Source organism: Rattus rattus, chromosome 2 (genome assembly GCF_011064425.1).
Source record: "Rattus rattus isolate New Zealand chromosome 2, Rrattus_CSIRO_v1, whole genome shotgun sequence".
Classification (NCBI taxonomy): Eukaryota; Metazoa; Chordata; class Mammalia; order Rodentia; family Muridae; genus Rattus; species Rattus rattus.
The window spans coordinates 153,678,701-153,700,381 of NC_046155.1; the positions used below are offsets into that span (position 1 = coordinate 153,678,701).

A 21,681-nucleotide genomic window follows, 5' to 3' on the forward strand; every position below is an offset into this window, starting at 1 on the left:
CTTGTCACACCGGCCACATTTCAAGGACTCAAGAGCTGTAAGTGGACAGCAGTTGCCATGTCTACGCACAGGCTCTATCTTGTCATGGCAGAGTTCTTTTGGACAACGCTAGAGAAGGTGAAGCCCCTCTCTCTTAGAAGTTATCTGGGGACTGTAAGAAATGTGACCAGAGTTTCGCCCCAGTATCTACGCATGCCATTGAAAGAATAGACATGGAGGGCAAGTCTGAGAGTCATCTCTGACCTGTCATCTCTGGTACTTAAGAGGCTGAGGCAGGAGGATGTGAAGTTTAAAGCCAATGTCAGCAATTTTGCAAGACCCATCTTCAAATAACGTAATACTGGGTCTGAGCTCACGGCTCAGTCAGGAAAGTTCTTGCCTTGGACACACAAGGACCCGAGTTGAATCCTCAGAACCATGTAGAAAACCTGGAATGGTGACCCTGGTGCCAGGACATTTGAGATAGGCAGGTCTCTGAAGCTTTCTAGCCAGCCGGTCTGGCCTCCTTGGTGAGCTCTAGAACAATAAAATGATATGCCTCATTGGGTATGGAGGTGCATGTGTCCAATCTCAGCACTCAGGAGGCAGAAGCAAGTGGATCTCTGAGTTTCAGGCTAGCCGGGTCTACAGTGGGAGTTCTAGACCAGCTAGAGGTATATAATGAGACCTTGTCTCAGAAAACAAACAACAACAAAAAAGACCTCAGGACTCAAAGAAGGTGACTGGTCCTTTAGCCACCACGCACATCACTTATGCACCTACAAACAACTGAACATGCTCACATGCATTACCAAAAAAAAAAAAAAAAAAAAAAAAAAAAAAGGCCACAGATAGCTCAGCAGGTAGGACTTGCTGCTGAGAGAGTGGGAAAAGGACCAGCTCCTGCAGGTTGTCCCCCAACCTCCATGTGCCTGCCATGGCCTCCCACATATAAGAGAAAATCTAAATGAATTAATTTTTTTTTTTTGGTTCTTTTTTTCGGAGCTGGGGACCGAACCCAGGGCCTTGCGCTTCCTAGGTAAGCGCTCTACCACTGAGCTAAATCCCCAGCCCCATGAATTAATTTTAATATAGGTCTATAGGTTGCTTACCTATCATATATAGGCCCTGTATTCAATCCCCAGTAGCACAAAAGTAAAGAGGGCTAGAGATGTAAATATGGCCTTTATTCATCTGATAAAATTGTCGTCTCCAAGGCTTACTGCCTTCATCTGCTAACCGAGGCCCAGTCCTGGAAGCTTCTAACCTCTGTACTTCTCATCTAGGCCTAGACTGTTTTCAGCCTCTGGGACTTACTGTGGATGAGCTCACCCTTTCTAGTTCTCTGTGAACTCTGGCTGACTGATTTAACTCAGCTGTTACGGCTCAAACTCCTCTGTAGGCTGACTGCTTCAATACGGCCACTCTGTTTTCTCCTGAATTGCTCTGCATGGTCTCAAACTAACTCTAGCGATATGTTCTGTCTTCTGGCTCCTTCTCATTCTCTGGTTCGTTCCGTTGTCACCGGTGTCTAGCTTCTTCTCTCTCTGCAACATGTCTCCCTGCCAGTGTCCCAGTAAAACTGCCTTTCCCCCCTTCTCACTCTGCTCTCAAGTAGCTTCCCCCTCCTGAGTTCTTGAGACTTGGGCATATCCTGCTCTGACGAATCTTTCTCTGACTCGTCACTTTGTCTGCCACTCAACTAGACACCACTTGCAAACACCGGTGCTTGCTTCTACGAACTAACTCTACCTTCATTGTTTGGGATTAAAGGTGTGTATCACAGCCGTGTATATTCTAGCCAGAGGGGTTAAAGGTGTGTGCTAATGGCTGAGCCACACAACTAAAAACTGGTTATTTTCAGTAAATAGCACAGGGGGTTCATAATGTGATCAGATATTCTGCAACAGAGAGATGTCGCAACAGTTCCAAGCGTATACTTGGATTTGAGGATTTGAGTTCAGTTCCGAATGCCTTCTTCTGGCCTCCCCAGGCACCTGCATGAACAGGAAATCTACCTCTCACATATGCAAGTGAAAATAAAATCCTTAATAAAACCTAAAATAATTAAACATGGGGTTACAGTATCACTGGGATTCCAAGACCAGTTTTATTAACGCACTCTGGACTTCTCTGCCTGTCAGGTCAGGAATATCATACACTGCACAGTGTTATGCCTCTTTACTGATGTGGACTGTTCATTCACACAACCTATTCTGTAAAAATATCACTGTGTGTGCCGTGGCTGGGCCAGGAATGAGAACAAACAGGTGCCAGCTCCCTGGGGCCGGCAGCCTTCAGAAGAAGCTGAGATTAGGAGGGAAGGGCAGTAGAGCTCTCCACACCTGGGGATGACTTTACTTCCCGATCCCCTCCCCACCCCCCCACCCCCGGTTCTGGAAAGAAAAGGAGGCACAAAGGTTTCAGTCTTACAACTCTTGCTGTGAGGGTTAAGTGACTCAGCGGGTCTGATGGAACAGTGAGCGATGTTCAAATGTAAGTGCTCACTGGTGTCTCTGTCATCCCCCCCCCCAAGTGTCACACAAAGATACTAAGTGTCACACCTCTTTGTACTGCAAGATTGTGGGCTGTGGGTAGCCTGCCTAGCACCCCAGTGAGGTCTCAGGGCCTGGCTCAGTCAGAGTGATGGCCTGGCTTGATGGCCTAGCATAGACAGGGGCTGGGTTCTACCTCCAGCATCACAACCAATGAAGTGAAAGGCCTTTTAAAACCATGCTTTAATGTATGTGTCTATGTGAGGGTGTCACATGGGTGCAGTAACTGCAGAAGCCAGAATTGTAAGTGACTATGAACTCTCATGTTACCAAGTGCTGGGCCACCAAGCTACACCCCCAGTCCCTAGGCCCTTTTAAAAGTGAATTTTCCATTAAAAACAAAACCCACAGGGTGGTGGTGGCACAGGCCTTTAATCCCAGCACCTGGGAGGGAGAAACAGGTGGATTTCTATAAACTCGAGGCCAGCCATGGTCTACAGAATGAGTTCCAGGATAGCCAAGGCTACCGAGAGGAAAAGAAAATAAACCAGTATCTTCTTTGGAAAGAGATAACGAGGATTAAGAGCCTGTTCCCTTGATAGTTACAATGGCTGTCATTGCTCCAGCACTGATTTCCTACCAGGCTCTATCACTTCTGCAGAAGCTTGGCCTCGGTGGTATTTAGAACAATGCTTGTTTTACCAATGTTCAAAAGAGGCACGAGGAATATGTGCTCAGGGGCTCCTGGGCAGTTGCAGGTTATAGGTGTTCCTGGAGTGCTGTGAGGTTATCTAAATGGGACTGACCCTATCTTCCATGTCCCTGTCCACAGGAAACTGGACGCCTTCATCTATGACGCAGCAGTGCTCAACTACATGGCCCGCAAGGATGAGGGCTGCAAGCTGGTCACCATCGGCTCCGGCAAGGTCTTCGCCACCACTGGTTATGGCATCGCCCTACACAAGGGCTCCCGCTGGAAGAGGCCCATCGACCTGGCGCTGCTGCAGTTCCTGGGGGACGGTGCGGCTATGCTGGGCATGAGGTCCTACTCTGGAGAGGGGAGGGCTGGCCCTCGGTCCTGGGGAGGAGGGTTTTCAAGAATGGATGGGGCTGGGGCCTGCACTCTGTATCAGAGGAGGATGTGCTCATAAGTGACTCTGACTCCATCCTCAGATGAGATTGAGATGCTGGAGCGGCTGTGGCTTTCAGGGATCTGCCACAATGACAAAATCGAAGTGATGAGCAGCAAGCTGGATATCGACAACATGGCAGGTGTCTTCTACATGCTCCTTGTGGCCATGGGCCTCTCCTTGCTGGTCTTCGCCTGGGAACATCTGGTGTACTGGCGCCTGCGGCATTGCCTGGGTCCCACCCACCGCATGGATTTCCTACTGGCCTTCTCCAGGGTAGGAAAGGAAGCCGGGAGGCACCTGCAGAAAAGGGGAGTGGGAAAGCAAAAGGAGGTGTCAGACATAACAAGCAGGGTAGCGGCAGGGCCCAGTGCACAGGGAAGAGGTAGTGGGTGCAGGCAACCCACTGACCCCTCCCCATCCCTCACAGGGTATGTACAGCTGCTGCAGCGCCGAGGCTGCTCCACCGCCGGCCAAGCCTCCGCCACCGCCTCAGCCGCTGCCCAGCCCCGCATATCCCGCCGCTCGCCCGCCCCCTGGCCCCGCACCCTTCGTGCCCCGAGAGCGCGCAGCTGCCGACCGCTGGCGCCGAGCCAAGGGCACAGGGCCCCCGGGGGGCGCAGCGATAGCCGACGGCTTCCACCGATACTACGGCCCCATCGAGCCACAGGGGCTAGGCCTCGGCGAGGCACGCGCGGCACCGAGAGGCGCAGCCGGACGCCCACTGTCCCCACCCACCACACAGCCCCCGCAGAAGCCACCACCTTCCTACTTCGCCATCGTGCGCGAGCAGGAGCCGACCGAGCCCCCGGCCGGCGCCTTCCCCGGCTTCCCATCTCCGCCCGCGCCGCCCGCTGCGGCCGCCGCTGCCGTCGGGCCGCCACTGTGTCGCCTGGCTTTCGAGGACGAAAGCCCGCCCGCACCCTCGCGCTGGCCGCGTTCAGATCCCGAGAGCCAGCCTCTGTTGGGTGGGGGCGCGGGCGGCCCGAGCGCGGGAGCCCCGGCCGCACCACCGCCGCGCCGTGCCGCGCCACCACCGTGCGCCTACCTGGACCTCGAGCCTTCGCCTTCGGACTCCGAGGACTCGGAGAGCCTGGGTGGAGCATCGCTCGGTGGCCTGGAGCCCTGGTGGTTCGCCGACTTCCCCTACCCGTATGCCGAGCGCCTCGGGCCGCCGCCCGGCCGCTACTGGTCGGTCGACAAGCTCGGGGGCTGGCGCGCTGGTAGCTGGGACTACCTGCCCCCGCGCGGAGGCCCCGCGTGGCACTGCCGCCACTGCGCCAGCCTGGAGCTGCTACCGCCACCGCGCCACCTCAGCTGCTCGCACGACGGCTTAGACGGCGGCTGGTGGGCGCCTCCGCCTCCACCCTGGGCCGCGGGGCCACCTCCCCGGCGCCGGGCGCGCTGTGGTTGTCCGCGACCTCACCCACACCGCTCCCGGGCCTCGCACCGTGCGCCCGCCGCCGCGCCGCACCACCACCGACACAGGCGCGCGGCCGGTGGCTGGGACTTCCCGCCGCCCGCGCCCACCTCGCGTTCGCTCGAGGACCTGAGCTCCTGCCCGCGGGCGGCCCCCACGCGCAGGCTCACCGGGCCATCCCGCCACGCGCGCCGCTGCCCGCACGCTGCGCACTGGGGGCCGCCCCTGCCCACCGCATCGCACCGGAGACACCGGGGCGGGGACCTGGGCACACGCAGGGGCTCTGCGCATTTCTCCAGCCTGGAGTCCGAGGTATGACGCGGCTTCGGCCCCCACCCCCACCCCCGCCGCCCCCTCGGTCAGCGCAGGCCACGGCCCGAGGGGGCGCGCTAAGTGGACAGGACCCTCATGGGTTGGGAAGGACAGAAACGGACCTGGCCGGACCCCGCCTGGAGCAGCGTCCTGCGCCCCCACCCCCTTCGCCTTGGGGGAACTATGAGCCAGAGGGGACTTGGTCGCCCAAATCTCACCCATCCTGAGAGCAAGGGGGCGGGGTTCTTGGAGCCCACCGACTCTTTTTTTTTTTAACCCGAAAAGGGCTTTTTAACGTCACCTGATTGGCGGGAGGTGTGGGGGAGTCACGCCGCGCCCCACCCCTACGCTCCGGGCCATGGCCCTCACATCACTGTGCAGCTCCCTAGCCCCAGACACACCTCTCGGGGAGCCTGTTTTTAACCTTTCATTCATCAGGACTCAAAACTGTGAGACGCGTATGCCAAACTGTGACTCCAGACCTTGGCCCCGCCACACAGAAACCCCTGACCCCAGACTGTGACTTCCAACACCTAAAATGATCATCTGACCCCAGACTGTGCCCCGACCAGACTGTGACCCTTCCTGTCAGACCTCGATGACCCCTTCTTTTAGATCCTTGTTGGCTCTGACCTATGACTTCTCCTCCACGAAAGTCCTACCCTCACCTGTCTCCCCCACTTACCTACCACCCCAGATGCCATCAATCACATCTTCAAGTCCAGCCCTTATTTGTGACCCTTCAGTGATGATCCAGCAGACACTCCACCTCCAGGTCTCCTTTCCCAGATTTCAGCAGGGTCTGAGGCTGGGCTCAAAGGAGGGTCTGGGAGCCCACACTAGACCTTTCCTTCCCTCTCCCACTCCTACACTGCAGTGTTTGGAATAAAACCATGTTTTTACGCCTCCTCAGTCCAAGCCTGAGTTCTGTGTCTGTCTCTTAGGTCCCTTCAATTTCTCTGGAGAAAAAATGGAAACTGAGAACTAAGTCCATAGGGAAGACAGTCAAACAACAGAAACTGGGCTGGTGGTGTAGCCGAGGCAGAGTGTTGTACACTCAACGCCCTGAGTTCCATCCCCAGTCCTAGAAAACTGGAGATTGGGGAAGCATAATCAACCCCCAGGAAGTGGCAAGAGACCAGTGGGGGAGCGGTTGAGAGGTGAAAGGGCAGAGAAACACCCCCAAGAATAGTGGTAAAGATTAGGACCAAATCTAGAGAGCTTTCCCTAAGGCTACTGGCAAGAATAGTTTGATTGGTTGTTTTATGCAAATGGAGAGTAGCCAACCCACATCTTTAATACCCTTAATCTCACCAGTGAGGATCTGTTTCCAATATTTCATTACTCCAATTAACCAAAACTCGGGTGTACATGGGTAGATAAAGAGAGCTGACTCAGTTGTAGCAGCAGCCTCAAGAGAGACTTTCTGATTAAGTGCCTGCTGACCAGAGCTGCCATGGGAATGCCTGGCTGGGAAATGGACTTCCCCTGGAGGATAGATCCAATCCACTAACTTATACATAATGTCCAGCCTGTCTACCCTAAAGCATTTTGAAATAATTTAAAGCCATCATAACAAGGAAAGGAGAAGAAATCGGCCTTAAAGGTCCTCGGGGAACAGAAACCCAGTCTCCTTGCCAGTAAGTGCTCGTTTACATACATGAATAATTAACTAAATGGAAGGGCAGCCCTGGGAATGAAAGGTGGACGATGGAGAGGTCTCTGGATTCGAGGACTCCTGTAGAACTACAACTCCCAGAAGGTCTTGCCACTGCTGCGCGGAAGAATTTCCAAGATCACACGAAAGACAAAATTGCTCCTAATACAAGTTTTCTCATTGAGCTAGGACCGTTACTTGGGTGGGCCATCTCTCTGCGCATCACCTTCTTATTGCTGGTTCACAGGTTTCCAAGGCAACAGTACAGTGGGACGGGTCTTAGACTGTGGGAGGCGGATCCCGGAAGTGACGCTAGTACTTCGCGTCCGGAGCAAGAAGGTTCGAAGATGGCGGCGCGCAAGGGCCAGAGGCACACATGTGAAAGCGGGGAGCCCATGGAGGCTGAAACCTACGATCTAGGATCCGAAGGCCCATCCCAGGTCTACCTGCCCGGCAAAGGGCCGCCACTAGGAGAAGGGGAGGAGCTGGTAATGGATGAAGAGGCCTACGTGCTATACCATCGTGCGCAAACTGGTAGGCAGAGGGCCCTGACTCTTGGGTCCAGTGAAATAAAGGCCTGACTTGGAGTCTGGGGGATTAAGGTCTGGAATCTAAGGATTGTGATCCTGAAGACTCCCGCCCTTTGTTGGAGGTAGAGGCCGAGTTCCCAGTATCTCGTCCCTACTCTGCAACTCTATGGTCTCATCTCCCGTCCATCCCTAGGCGCCCCTTGTCTCAGCTTTGACATAGTCCGAGATCACCTGGGCGACAACCGGACAGAGCTCCCTCTCAGTCTTTACCTGTGTGCGGGAACCCAGGCGGAGAGCGCCCAGAGCAATAGGTGAGCCAAGGACCTTTTCAAGACACCCCCAAGGACCCATGGGTTAGGGATCTGTGCTAATGCCAAACCTTAAAGTCTGGGTCCCCCACCTCCTTCCTCCCTCAACAACTCGGCGGCACTCAGTTTCTTTTTTTTTCTTTTCTTTTCTTTTTCGGAGCTGGGGACTGAACCCAGGGCCTTGCGCTTGGCACTCAGTTTCTAACTCATCCTTTGCTTCCCTTTGTAGACTGATGATGCTTCGGATGCACAATCTCCATGGGACCAGGCCGCCACCCTCAGAGGGCAGTGATGATGAGGATGATGAAGATGAAGAGGATGAAGAGGAGCGGAAACCTCAACTGGAGCTGGCCATGGTTCCCCACTATGGTGGCATCAACCGAGTTCGGGTACAGCCTTCTCAGGGGCTTGTTCAGCATTCTTTGCAGCGTACCCCAATACTCAAATGTCTCTTAGCATCTCCTGCTCCTTCGCCCCTCTCTCTCTCTCTCTCTCTCTCTCTCTCTCTCTCTCTCTCCTGATTGTGATGTGAAATGTAAGGGTTTTTACTTAGCTACTGTTTAGGAACTGAGGCAGGACAGAAGGAGTTTAAAGGCAGCTCAGTGGTAGAGCCCTCACCTCAAGCGTGTAAAGCTCCAGGTTTGATAAATAAAGCACTTTATGATAGGGTAGATGAATAAAAAAATAAAATAAAATAAAATAAAACAAAAAAGCAGAGATGGTGTACAAGGAGCTTGTAGAGCAAAATTTGGCCCTCAGCTGGGCCTGTGTCTGTTACATTATTACTTTGCCTCAGGTAAGGTCCTAATCCCAGAAAATTTAGCCTGCAGGCAGAAAGCTCTGGGTCCATGAACAGAGGGAACAAGAGAAAACTTGTAAATATGTAGTTTGTTGCAAGATGCTAAGTGTAGTGGAAAAAAAAAACAAAGGACAGTAAGGGTGTTCCTAGGACGGAGTTGCTTTTGTAAATGGTGATTTGAAGGGGATTGGATAAGTCAGTGTTCTTGGTCTTGAGACCCACAGCCAGTGGGGGAGCTAGGGTGTTTGTGGAAACAGATTTGCAGAGAAGGAAAACGAAAACGCCAAGACCCTGTGGTGACCCTGGTACGCATGGTTCAGAAGTCTCAAGGAAAACTGGACAGACCACTGTGTGTATCGCAGAATAGACAAAGGGGATAGTGACAGATGTTGGAGGGCAAGCACCTGGGAGACTGGTTGTTTTGCCCTGGTGGGCTAATGTAAGTCTTAGGTTTCTACTTCAGGGGAAACTAGGAATAAATGGAAGACAAAGTAGAGGAATGGTCGATCTGGTACTTGTTTTAAGAGGCTTTCTCTGGCTTCTGTGTGGAAAATTGGCTGCAGGGGCCCAAAGTGTTTGATTACATAAGGAGCAACTCATGGGAAGAATGGCATTTCAATGGCCACAATACAGGTGGTTAGAAAGGTTTGAGGGGTGCTTCAGTGTAGGTGGGTGTGAGGAAGAAGACACAGCCACACATGGGTCTCAAGTTTTAGATCCAAGGTGAATGTTGTAGTTAGGGTCACTATTGCTGTGATGAGATGCTGTGATCAAAATTACTTGGACAGGAAAGGGTTTGCTTGGCTTACACTTCCGTATCACTGTTCATCACCAAAGGAAGTCAGAACAGGAGTTCACACAGCAGGAATTTGGTGGCAGGCGCTGATGCAGAGGCTATGAAGGGCTGCTGCTGACTGGATTGCTCATCATGGCTTGCCCAGCCTACTTTGTCATTCTTTTTCATGTTTTTTATATTTTGTTTTGTTTGTTTTGTTTGAGACAGGTTTCTTTGTATGTTCTGGCTTCCTGAAACTAGCTCTGTAGACCAGGATGGCCTCCAATTCAGAGATCCTCTTACCTCTGATTCCCAAAGGTGTGCTCCGCCACTGCCTAGCTAACCTGTTTTCTTATAGAATCCAGGACCAGTGCCCGGGGTGGCACCACCCACAATGGTCTGGGGCATCCTACATTGATCACTAATTAATAAAATGCTCTACTGCCTGTAGCCCTATGTCATTGAGGCACTTTCTCAATTGACACTCGGTTCTCTCAGATTGACACAAACTAGCCAGCACAGTGGAGATCATCAGAGGGATGTACTGTCTATGGTAATAAGGTAGCTTAAGGAGCTTGTAGTGATCGTAGAGGTGAAAGGACTTGAGACCCACAGTGTTTCAGAGACCATTTTCTGGAGCACCACCAAGCGCAGGGCTTCATCTTCTTGCTACTTCTGTTCCCACACCAGGAGGTGTGGCCATCAGCTGGTCTGGGAGGTTGCAGTTTCCTCTCACAACACCATTTGGGAACTATAGTGTGTCTGTGGACATGCCAAGGTTATGGTTCTGAGGGGTCTATTGTCCAACCTTGGATCTCTCCCCTCTTTGTTTTGTGTACCCGTCTGGCAGGTATCTTGGCTGGGAGAGGAGCCTGTGGCTGGAGTATGGTCAGAGAAGGGCCAGGTGGAGGTGTTTGCACTGCGACGGCTCCTGCAGGTGGTGGATGACCCGCAGGCCCTGGCCATCTTCCTCCGAGATGAGCAGGCCCGAGTAAAACCCATCTTCTCCTTTGCTGGCCACATGGGTGAGGGCTTTGCTCTTGACTGGTCCCCTCGGGTACCCGGTGAGTTTTGATTTTCTCATGGTTCAGGGAGGATGGGTCCTAGGACTCCTGGAAAGGCAGGAAGTACCTTTCCCACAGGGTGGGTAAGGTGGTTTCCTAACCCTTGTCCAGGCCGCTTGTTGACTGGTGACTGTCAGAAGAACATCCACCTCTGGACACCCACGGATGGTGGTTCCTGGAATGTGGACCAGAGGCCATTTGTGGGCCATACACGCTCTGTGGAGGATCTGCAGTGGTCGCCAACAGAGGACACGGTGAGGAAAGGCTGGAGGCCTAGACATATAGGTCTGATGGGGATGAGGTTAGGTTAGGAACCTGAACCCTGGCTTTGAAGAGGAGGAGGCCCAAGTTGGGCCCTGATCCAGACACGGAGACAATGGACGATAGTGTGTTCTGTGGGTTGGGCATCTTTCCAATTCAAACCAATTCGACCCTGCCTAGGTGTTTGCCTCGTGCTCTGCTGATGCTTCCATTCGCATCTGGGACATCCGAGCAGCCCCAGGCAAGGCCTGCATGCTCACCACAGCCGCTGCCCATGATGGGGATGTCAACGTCATCAGTTGGAGCCGCAGGGAGCCCTTCCTGCTCAGTGGTGGGGATGATGGGACCCTCAAAGTCTGGGACCTGCGACAGTTCAAGGTATCTTCCCAGCCGGGTTCCTAAGGGCTGCGGAAGCTCTGGGCATTAAATCCTGGTGAGGAGGCAGGCGTAGCAGGATGTGGGTGTGAGCAGAGAGGTCCCCCCCTCAACTCTGCGCATCCCTCCCCTTCTCTGTTTCTGTTCCTGAGATTCTTGAGCGCCCCATACATCTGTCTTCCTTTCGCACTTGGTAGCTACCCAGTGTTTTTGCTCCCATACCAGCCGGGCAGTACAGAGACTGTCATTTGTCTGCTTGGCACAGGTACAGCTGGCCACATAGCCCATGGTCTTGGGCTGCTGGGAATTGTAGTTTATTTTAGTCTGCTTTAGCATTAGTTGGGATTGTGAGCCCCATTCATTCCTTATAGGAGCAGAGGTGACATCACAGCTAAGTTAAGAGTTGTCTGTAGAACTGAGCAGTATTCTAGGCAGGTGGAAGAGGCATTTCCGGTCTCTAGAGGAAGCCAGGACCTGTCCTGGCTCCAGGCCTTCCCTGCATCATCATGATGTCAGCCTCCAATTTCACCAGTTCTATAGATCATCCTGGGGAAGCTTCCAGAGGGAGGTGCAGTCCTCTGTGCCAGAGTCCCAGGGACTTCTGTTCCTAGACCACTTCTAACGTAAGTGCTGTCTTTTGGTAGCGTCAGGAAGCTTAAGGGAACTGCTACTGTCCTGTTAAGGCTTCATCCTTAGAGAACAGCCAGGCGTGTGCTGAAGAACCACCTCTCTGCCCTGGTCATAGGCAAGGAGTGCTGAGGCGAGCTCAGGGACATGCAGGGCAGGCTCCTGTCACCTCGTTAGGCTAGTTGTAGGTGAGAGCTCCCAGGAGCCCATAGACTGCCATCTTACCTCTGTCCTCTCCCTGTGTTTCTTCCCTGGGCTCTGGCTTTGTATGAGTGTATGAGGGGCTTCTGAGACTCAGTGTCTGGTATCATGCTGAGGCCTGACTCCTCCACTCTCTCGTAGTCTGGCTCCCCTGTGGCCACCTTCAAGCAACACGTGGCCCCCGTGACCTCCGTTGAATGGCACCCTCAGGACAGTGGGGTCTTTGCAGCCTCAGGTGCTGACAACCAGATCACACAGTGGGACCTGGCAGTTGAGCGGGACCCAGAGTCAGGTGAGACAGAGACAGACCCTGGGCTGGCGGCACTCCCCCAGCAGTTGCTGTTCGTGCATCAAGGTGAGACTGACCTGAAGGAGCTACACTGGCACCCCCAGTGCCCTGGGGTCCTGATCAGCACCGCCCTGTCAGGCTTCACCGTCTTCAGGACCATCAGTGTTTGAGGTGGCCAACACTGGGCCTCAGGCCTTGGCTCTTCATGGGAACCGGATCGGTTAACTTGGCGAGGATCGTTAGGCCTGTAGACTGCACCTCAGAAAGGAAGACTTGTTCAGCTGGCCTCTGTGGAACAGAAGGAATGGATTCTACTGACCTACTATCTCTAATGATTTGGACTGAGCCTTGGCTCTGCCTTACACCAAAGACTAGGTTCAGGCAAAGACCCTTGCCTGTCCCAGATGTAGCCTCAGGATGAGACTGTCGGTGTCGACCCCAAGGACCTCTGACTGGGGACCCAGTTCTGACTGTTGATCGACTTCAGGAACTTTAAGGCTTTTGCCATGGCTGGGCCAAGTCTGGGTCTGGGTCCCAGTGGAATTTCTCTCTTTGCCTTCTTCTGTCCATTTAGATTTGTTTGAGATCCAAGTTGGGAGCCATCTGGGGTGCCCTCCTGTGCTCACCACTGTTGTACTGGAGGATGGTCTGGGGCTTCTGCTACAGTAAAGGACCACAATAAGGCCCCAAACACTGAGACACCAGTCCTTGGAGCTTCTTTTCTGTGAGAAACCTAATGGTAGTAAGGAGGGAAATGGTACAGCTCTTCTCCCGTGGGACTGCAGCCCTCTGGGCTTTTCCTTGTTGTCTCTGAGTCAGTAACTGCAGTTTCTTTTGGGACCACTGGCTTATTAAGGCATCATCCTAGGAGAAATGGGGACCCACAATTCTTCCCCTTTATTACTTCCTCAGTATTTCCTGCTAAGTTCCCTAAGCCATCAGCGCCCTTCACATGCCCCTATTTCCCATGTTCCTTATCCCTACTGTCCCTCCCTGCCTCCCACCCATTATCTGCACTGTCCTTTCCAGTCTGCCTGGGCCGCAGCCCAGTGCCCTGCCTGGCCAGCCTCCCTGGCTCCCCCTCTGCAGTGCTGAGCCGGCTCCACCCCCACCCCCCTCTGTTCATGCCCTGATCCGCTGGAGCTCAGAGGTTGAGTGTCCGGCTCAGGCCCCAGGGGCCGAGGACAGACCTGAACACATTAGCACCCACAGAGGCCCCTCTCCAGCCTGAGCAGAGGAACCCCCAGTGCAGGGAATGGGGGTGGGCGGCCCCCCCAGGTAAGTACAGACATGAGCCAACCCACCTCATCTTCCCTCTTCCCCCAACACCTTCCCTGATGTTCCATCCAGAAGCCTTCCCGCTCTAGCACCCCAGGCTTCTATCTCTGGTCGTTACTGGGTTCATAAATTTTCTCACTGCCCCATTCTCCCTTTGAAAGGCAGCCCCTCACTCTCCCTATCTGTCTACATTTTGTAAGGCCTGAACTTCATTTCTCGTCTCATTCTTATTCAGACTTTGTCTGCTGACGTTTCTGGGTCTTGGCTGCCCCACCAACCCTCCCGGTCTTTGTCTCTCTTTGTCTCTTTTTCTCTGTGTGTCTTTACCCCTCTCTCTAAGTCTCTTATTCTCTGGTTGGTCTTTGTCTGTCTGTGGGTCTTTTTCTCTGGGTTTCTGTTTGTTTCCACCTCTGGGTCTTTGTCCTCTCTCTAGGTCTCTGTACCACCACCCCACCCCACCCCCAACCACCTTGGGTCTGTCTCCTGGATCATGCTACTGTGACCTCTGGCTTCCGTCTGAATCTCTCTGCCTCCCTCTGTCTCTGTTTTTCTGTCTTTGTCACTTTCTGGGTCTTTATCCGTGTACAACACTGACTTTGCATCTTCTTTGGGCCTAGTTACCCCAGTGTGGCTGGGTTATCTGGCTGCCTTGGAGACCAGGAAAGGACAGGGGTCCCTGCCCCCTAAGGTGCCTCCTTTGGGGCTCTCAGTACCCCCTCTGTAGGGGTGGCACTTTGTGTGAATGGGAGGGCGGGGTTTTGGCCCCAGATTATGTAGTGACTTTGACATGAAGTTGAAGTGCCTTAAGCCCTGGGGCTCCTTTATATGGAAACAGTAAGCTGCTCTTGTAGGTCAGGTGGAAGATGGGGTGCGGGTCAGTATCCTCCACCCCATCTTGTGCTGGAGCCGCCTAGTGCTGGGCCGTGTGGGGTGCAGGCGGCTCTCTAAAGGTGTAAATGCCACCTAGTCCAAGGTGGATACAGGTCTACCTCAGGGCAGTAGCAGAGGGGGTCAGAAGTTTGGGACCCAAGCCAGCTTTCCACCCTAGCACGGGAGCCTCAGCGTGAGATGGGGTAAGGCCTTTGGCCCCTGGCACCCTGAGCAATCAATGCAAGGTGACCCCTGGAGGCTGGTAGGTACCATGGGCAACTGTAAGTCTTCCATAGACACATTTGGCCTGTCCCACTGCCAGCACTGTGGTCATCACTGGGGTTTGGCATCCAAGGACTCATTGGTGTTTAAACTTGCCATCTTTCTCCAGCTAAGGGACTTGAAGGTGGGTGATTGCACTTTTACTCTCTCGCTGGCTAGCTCCTGGAAACCATTGCAAAGTAGGAATCCTGCCGCAAAGGCATGAAAGTTAATTTACACATTCCAACTGTATACCCGCTCTTGGGAGACCGCTTACTTCCCCTCCCAAGAATGACCTTCAGCTCAGTTCAGCTCGGTCCCCTCAGCCTCAGGTTAGCACCTGTCAGGTGGGCCTAGTGAGCCCTGGCTAGACTTCCTGGATACCACAGAGACCAGGGAAGGAGGCAGTCTTGGGCCATAAGTGCTGAACTTCACACGGCCTTCTTCCATGGACCACTCAGATCCTCCCACCAAAGCCCGTGAGGGCCCTCAGGTCCAGTATGTCTCCAGAGTACAGAGCTCTGGATAACACTGGCAGCTCTTGGACCTCATCAGCCCTGCAGTGGTGGAGGGAAGCCTGAAGGCTCAGACCCGGCCTCCACTCGAGGCTCAGGAAGGTCCATAAACACCCATTGTACCCTCTGTCAGAACTGTGTTAGCCTGGGTTAGATCGGGCCCTGAGGGGTTTTTTGTTTTGTTTTGTTTTGTTTTTTCCTTTTTTAGATAAGGTCTTGGTGTATAGGCTGGCTGGGCATTCTGAGCTCCACCTTCCTCCACAATGACCAGCAGGGCATGGGTCTTTATGACCAGAAGTGCTTCTTAATGGGACGATGATGTCCCTATCCTTGTTAAGGAAATGAGAACTAGTAGGAGTGGCCTCGGGTCAGATGGTCAAGGCTGAACTTAATTAGTAGCTTCATTTGAAAGTAATTCCTCCATCAGCAGATCTGCTGTTTTTTGTTGGAATGCTGGGCCTAAACCCCAGGGGCCTGAGGCGTGGAGCATGGGCACTGCTACCGAGCCACACGGCCTAACCCATCCAATGATCTGTAGTGTGTTCAGTTAAGCAGCTACCACTGCGGTCATGCTAGGACTTTGATCAGCTTAGAAAGAAACCCCGCATTCTCTCCTCAGATGGGGGTAACTGCCACATGCTGTCCTGTGTCCTTAGAGTCTCCTCCACAGCCTAGTGTAGTGCTTTAGGCCTATGATCCTTGTCCTCAAGATGTGGAGGCAGGGGGATCCAGGCCAGTCGGGGGTATGTGCAAACATTGTCTCAGAAACAAACACCTCTGGATTCCAATACCAAACAATGCCATGCTATATAGCAGGGGTTTGTTGATTTGGTTTTACAAGACAGTCGCTCTGTAACCCTGGCTGTCCCGGAACTTAGACCAGGCTGGCCTTAAGTTCTCAGGGATCTGCCTGCCTCTGCCTCTCAAGTGTTGAGATTGAAGGTGTGTGCCACCACCACCCAGTTTTGCTATGTAGCTTTACTGTATTGTACAGGGAATACAGATGTGTAAAAAGGTCTGCGTGTTCAGTACCAAGGACATTGCTTTCCGTCTGAGTTTGGCGAATTCAGTGGGGTCTGAGTCTGGCGAATTCAGTGGGTACAAATGATATGGAAGATACAGGGAACTGACCAATGCCTGGAATTGGCTGCTCCCACTTAAAATGTTTTAAGGTACACAGCCTGTGTTCTCACATTGTCCAGGGGCTGAGGAGCAAAGATCACTGAAGCTCATAAGGTAGCCTCAACAAAGAAATTGTTCATATTGTTTGATGTTTGTCTCTCATTTTTCTCTGCTGGATAGAATCCTCGTTACTTGTGTGAGTCATGGCCTTTTGTAGCTCTAGCTGACCTCATTCTCCATGCTTCTATATCAGTCTCAAGAGTTCTGGAACTCCAGTATGCACACCACACACCGGGCCTGTGGCTACAGTTACAGGCACCACACACCAGGGCCTGTGGCTACAGTCACCTACAGGGACTCAGGAGCTAAACTGCTGGGCATTCAAACCCTAGCTTGAGTAGCTGTGGTCTTAAGCAGTTTATATCTATAAAATTATATTGTCTCAAAACTCTGTTCTTGGTGCTAGAAGCATGACACAATGGTAGCACTGCCTTGCATTCAGGAGTCCCTTCGTGTTCCACATCACACGCCAGTACCATATCAAAACCAAAAACCCCACGAATGTGTAAATTCATAAACGGTGCCTACAGCAGTGAGAGCCACCAATTTGGCATTCTTGACAATATCACTTGGACTGGAAACCTTTACTACAGTTGTACCTATACCAAGTTTCTTTTTTCTTTTTTAATATTTATTTAATGTTTATGAGTACAATGTAGCTGTCTTCAAACACACCAGAAGAGGACATCAGATCCGATTACACATGGTTGTGAGCCACCATGTGGTTGCTGGGAATTGAACTCAGGACCTCTGGAAGAGCAGTCAGAGCTCTTAACCCCTGAGCCATCTCTCCAGCTCCTTCCTATACCAAGTTTCTTATGACAGGCAGGATACTCTTGTCCCATGAGTACTGCCCTACCCTTTTCATTAGATGAGGATGCAGAACACTTTATTGTGGCCAGTGGGTCCTCCAGTTCCTGGTACCCTTGACATTCCTACCTATCTTTTGTTCCTGCAGGTTTGGGGCGCCTGCCCCCCGCTAGGACAAATCTAGAGGGGGTCTCCCCACCTAATGGGCTTGGCCAGGGCCCTGCGCCGCCTGAGCGGCGCGCTGGAGCCAGGAAACAGTCGAGCTGGTGATGAGGAGGAGGCGGGGGCCGGGCTGTGCCGCAATGGGTGGGCGCCTGGGCCGGTAGCTGGGAACCGGCGCCGCGGGCGCTTCGTCAAAAAAGATGGGCACTGCAATGTGCGCTTCGTGAATCTGGGTGGCCAGGGCGCGCGCTACCTAAGTGACCTGTTCACCACATGTGTGGACGTGCGCTGGCGCTGGATGTGCCTGCTCTTCTCCTGTTCCTTCCTCGCCTCCTGGTTGCTCTTCGGCCTGACCTTCTGGCTCATCGCCTCGCTGCACGGCGACCTGGCTGCCCCGCCACCACCGGCTCCCTGTTTCTCGCAAGTGGCCAGCTTCCTGGCTGCCTTCCTCTTTGCACTGGAGACACAGACGTCCATAGGCTATGGTGTGCGCAGCGTCACCGAAGAGTGTCCAGCTGCTGTGGCAGCTGTGGTGCTGCAGTGCATCGCAGGCTGTGTGCTCGACGCCTTCGTCGTGGGTGCAGTTATGGCCAAGATGGCCAAGCCCAAGAAACGCAACGAGACACTGGTCTTCAGTGAGAACGCAGTGGTGGCTCTGCGAGACCGCCGGCTCTGTCTCATGTGGCGGGTGGGCAACCTGCGCCGAAGTCACCTGGTGGAGGCACACGTGCGGGCCCAGCTGCTGCAGGTGAGGAGGGGCGTGTGGGGTCTGGGGAGGGGACACAGTTGCTACAGGGGTGTGTGTGTGTGTGTGTGTGTGTGTGTGCGTGTATGTGTGTGTGTGTGTGTGTGTGTGTGTTTAGAAGAAGACAGCAGGAGATGTAGACCCACGAGGCAAGTACCTAGAAACCTGGGCTTGACAAGAGTAGAACAACAACTGAGGAGCTTCCTGACCTGGAGGCTTCCTGATAGTTTACCCAGTGGTCTAGTCACAGGCAACCATACCTGCCCTCCCGTGCTGCTTCTGTAGCTCCCACCAGGATTAAGGTAGGGAAATGCCTGTGTAGCAGCCTGAGATGTGGCAGGTGGGTGTTGGGGAGTGTGAGGCCTTGCCACTCTCCCAGGAGAAAGGAAGACAGCAGCTCAGGACTTGGGTCCCAGGCTCTTCTACCAATCTTCCGCCCAATGAGTAGAGCAGTAAGGCTGGAAATAGTCGCAGCAAAAGGCCATTCTCCCGGGCCACTGGGACAGCAACCTCCTCCAAGCCCTGCTGTAGAAACCTTGATGCTCCTGGATTTGGGGCCACATTGCTCAAGCATCTGGGTTCCCAACAAACCACTGAGCTGCAGTCAGCACTGGTCTGACAGAGGTTGCACTTGAGGTCAGAGGAGAGGGTGGCTAACTGTGGGAAATAAAGCTTCCAGAATCCTCTGGGGCACAGAGAAAAGAGCCCCAATCATATTTGATATTTGAGCTCCTAGCCCTTTGAAACTCCCAAGATGACCCAGAACACTTCTTTCAGATGTCTGTGGGGCAGTGACACAGCCAGTCATAGGGTAGGAAGTAGGAGGTGAAATTATCAGTACTGCACACACCTCTCCGTGTGCTCACTCAGTGATGGAGAGAGAGGCATAGCCACCCGAAGCAGCCGTAGCATAGTCCCTGTTGGAGCCAGATGTACCTCCTATATCCTCCTGTCACTCTGGGTCCCTAGCTCTCTAAGTCTTTATCCCTCCCTCTGCAGGTCTTTTCTGTCTTCCCTTGCTCCTGGGTTTTGGTCCTGGCGGTGGGTTGGGGTGCGTGTGGGCAGCATCTGCGTCCCCCTTTCTCTTTGGGTTTTGTGTTCTGCCTTCCCTGGGTTTGGGTCTATGTGCCTTTCCTTGGACTCTGTCTCTGCCTCTCTCTGGATCTCTGCCTCTCTCCGGGCCCCTGGATCCATCTCCTGGTTGCTCTTTGCTCTTTCTTTGTATCTCTGCTCCTCTCTTTCTGTAACCTCTGTTCACTTCTCTGACTCTGTCCTCTTGCTCCTGCACAGCCCCGTGTGACCCCAGAGGGCGAGTACATCCCACTGGACCACCAGGATGTGGATGTTGGTTTTGACGGAGGCACCGATCGCATCTTCCTCGTATCCCCCATTACCATTGTGCATGAGATTGACTCTGCCAGTCCACTGTATGAGCTGGGGCGGGCCGAGCTGGCCCGGGCTGACTTCGAGCTGGTGGTCATTCTTGAAGGTATGGTTGAGGCCACAGCCATGACTACACAATGCCGCTCATCTTACCTCCCGGGTGAGCTGCTCTGGGGACATCGCTTTGAGCCGGTCCTCTTCCAGCGTGGCTCCCAGTATGAGGTTGACTATCGACACTTCCACCGAACGTATGAGGTCCCGGGGACGCCAGTCTGCAGTGCCAAGGAGCTGGATGAGCGGGCAGAGCAGGCTTCTCACAGCCCTAAGTCAAGTTTTCCTGGCTCCCTTGCTGCATTTTGTTATGAGAATGAACTAGCGCTGAGCTGCTGCCAGGAGGAAGATGAAGAAGAGGACACTAAGGAGGGGACTTCAGCAGAGACCCCAGATAGGGCTGCCAGCCCCCGAGCTCTTACACCAACCCTGGCACTGACCCTGCCTCCATGACACAGCTGAGGCCCACTTCCCCATGTGACACCCCTTCCCAAAGATGACAGGGATGGAGAGCTCCCAGCCTCTGATGGGAGTGGGACAGGGGTTTCTCAGGACCAGTGGCCTGCTGAGATAACCATTAACCATGAGAATGTCTACCACAGATATACTACACCTTTACTTCTCTGCTCCAGTCTCACTCCCGAGACCCCCTTATGAGCTGGATTCCCACGTCTTACCAGAGCTGAGGGATCAGATTTCTGGACCATACAAGAGACAAGGTGTGGAGGCTGGATTTTGGTTGGACATCAGTGAGAGCCTCAGGGAGGAAGGTGTCAATTTATACAGATCGAGGAACAGAGATTCAAGCAATGATAGAATACTCCAAGGATTCAGGATCATCATAATTGACCAAAGATAGAACAGTGACTGGACTGCATGTGGAGAAAAGGCCCGGTGGCTCCAAAGAGCCCAAGAGTTGAGATTCTCTTGAGTCTGGGTTGACACTGGGGATTCTAAAACATGTTGGCTAGAGGAGAGTGGAGCTGCTCTAGAAACCACAAAGCTATGTTTCTAGAATACACAGAACATCGGTAGGTTTCTCAGTTTGGAAGGACTAAGGTTCCAGATGCTGGAGGACTCTGGAGTATTGGCTGTTTAGGGTCCGGCTGAGGGGGTGGTTCTGGCTTCTCCACGATCCACAGGGTGAATTTTGTTTTTGCTTGAAGTGCCATTCTTAGAACATCCAAAGGAATCAAGATTCTATGGTTCGGGGTTGGTCAGAGTCCAGGTAGGATTCTAAATGTCTGATTTGCTGGCTCCACTTTGCCCAGCAGGGTTGAGGATCTCTATGATCGTGGGTAGCTTTCTGTGGTTCTGTAATGCCAAAAGGAATCGAAACTCCAGGGACCAGAGCTGTCCTTCCCCAAAGCTTAGAAGTCCTAGTCACCTTCAGATGGGCAGCCTGATAAACTCTAGGAGGCAGACACTGTTCCCATGGAGCTTGCAAGCAAGAGCCTAGACAATCACGGGGCTAGCTAACGGAAAAGGGAAGGAAGAGGCTGAGGCTGGCAAGCCTAAAATATTCTGGATGACGATACCTAGTGATGTGTGTCTATTTCTCAGATGCTATGCGTACGTGTATTATATATGATATGAATACAGATCTCTATCTTTTCTGCTTGTTCCTGTAGTAAGATGTGAAAGATCCAAGCTGATCGGAGCCCTTTGCAGAGATCCAGGAAGGCTCTTTATTTAACTCCCAGCAGTTCCTAGGAACTTCAGGACGTTAGGCAAATCTTTCCTTGCGTTGCTTCCGTTTTTCCTGCAACAATAGCCACCAGAACTTCTCCGAGGGTCCTCTTAGGAGCCTCCTTCACCTAATGGAGGCTGAGATGCAGTGCAGGTCCTGGGATTTCCTCTCCCTACCCTCATGCTGAACTAGCCTTCCAGGGTAGAGGAGGGGACACTGACTTGACAGCTGGACCCATGCTGTATGCAGATTCAGAACCAGCGAAAAGCATGGGCTATCACCAGGGGCCAGTGTCACCACCTCCCTGCTCCAGCTTAGGGGCTGGAGATGGAAGAGGTGGCTATTGTCTCCGGGGTGTGTCCACGGTGAGAGGAGTGGAGGAATTCATGGGGGACCCTGTCACTGCATTAAAGGCTCAGGAGCTCTGGCGCTATGCCTGCATTTCTGAAATTGTGGGTCCTTGTTCTTGGCCTTCACCCATGGTGCAGCCACCTAAGTGCCCAGCAGGCTGA

General features: G+C 53.2%; 3 protein-coding genes across 4 annotated transcripts in view; all 3 read left to right on the top strand.

Moving 5' to 3' along the window:
* The window catches only part of Grin2d (glutamate ionotropic receptor NMDA type subunit 2D), a 36,861-nt gene extending 30,613 nt beyond the window's left edge, over positions 1-6,248 (top strand). Inside the window, exons 10-13 of one of the 2 annotated variants that reach the window (XM_032893603.1) lie at positions 3,307-3,494; positions 3,648-3,880; positions 4,035-5,161; positions 5,244-6,248. In XM_032893603.1, coding sequence (XP_032749494.1) covers positions 3,307-3,494; positions 3,648-3,880; positions 4,035-5,161; positions 5,244-5,523 — 1,828 coding nt within the window. In that variant the 3' untranslated portion in view covers positions 5,524-6,248. Of the gene's footprint in view, positions 1-3,306; positions 3,495-3,647; positions 3,881-4,034 lie in introns of both variants that reach the window. The other variant, XM_032893602.1, reaches the window with a different exon arrangement.
* Positions 6,249-7,291: 1,043 nt separating this feature from the next.
* Grwd1 (glutamate rich WD repeat containing 1) lies at positions 7,292-12,919 on the top strand. The gene is made up of 7 exons (XM_032893605.1): positions 7,292-7,527; positions 7,717-7,834; positions 8,061-8,220; positions 10,256-10,469; positions 10,581-10,723; positions 10,911-11,108; positions 12,075-12,919. Exons 1-7 carry the CDS (start codon positions 7,341-7,343, stop codon positions 12,390-12,392), a joined length of 1,338 nt encoding a protein of 445 aa, XP_032749496.1. The 5' UTR covers positions 7,292-7,340; the 3' UTR covers positions 12,393-12,919.
* A 108-nt stretch (positions 12,920-13,027) lies between these two features.
* On the top strand, positions 13,028-21,093 carry Kcnj14 (potassium inwardly rectifying channel subfamily J member 14). Its single transcript, XM_032893606.1, has 3 exons — positions 13,028-13,500; positions 17,287-18,048; positions 19,336-21,093. The coding sequence occupies exons 2-3, from the start codon at positions 17,341-17,343 to the stop codon at positions 19,930-19,932; spliced, it is 1,305 nt and encodes a 434-aa protein (XP_032749497.1). The 5' UTR covers positions 13,028-13,500; positions 17,287-17,340; the 3' UTR covers positions 19,933-21,093.
* The last annotated feature ends 588 nt before the right edge of the window (positions 21,094-21,681 follow it).

Bases quoted from the DNA above. Each gene is read 5' to 3' on its own strand.
- Grwd1 (XM_032893605.1), top strand. From the start codon at position 7,341: ATGGCGGCGCGCAAGGGCCAGAGGCACACATGTGAAAGCGGGGAGCCC. The intron at 10,724-10,910 runs GTGAGGAAAGGC...GACCCTGCCTAG, and splicing joins GGTCGCCAACAGAGGACACG to GTGTTTGCCTCGTGCTCTGC. The intron at 11,109-12,074 runs GTATCTTCCCAG...ACTCTCTCGTAG, and splicing joins GGGACCTGCGACAGTTCAAG to TCTGGCTCCCCTGTGGCCAC.
- Kcnj14 (XM_032893606.1), top strand. From the start codon at position 17,341: ATGGGCTTGGCCAGGGCCCTGCGCCGCCTGAGCGGCGCGCTGGAGCCA. The intron at 18,049-19,335 runs GTGAGGAGGGGC...GCTCCTGCACAG, and splicing joins TGCGGGCCCAGCTGCTGCAG to CCCCGTGTGACCCCAGAGGG.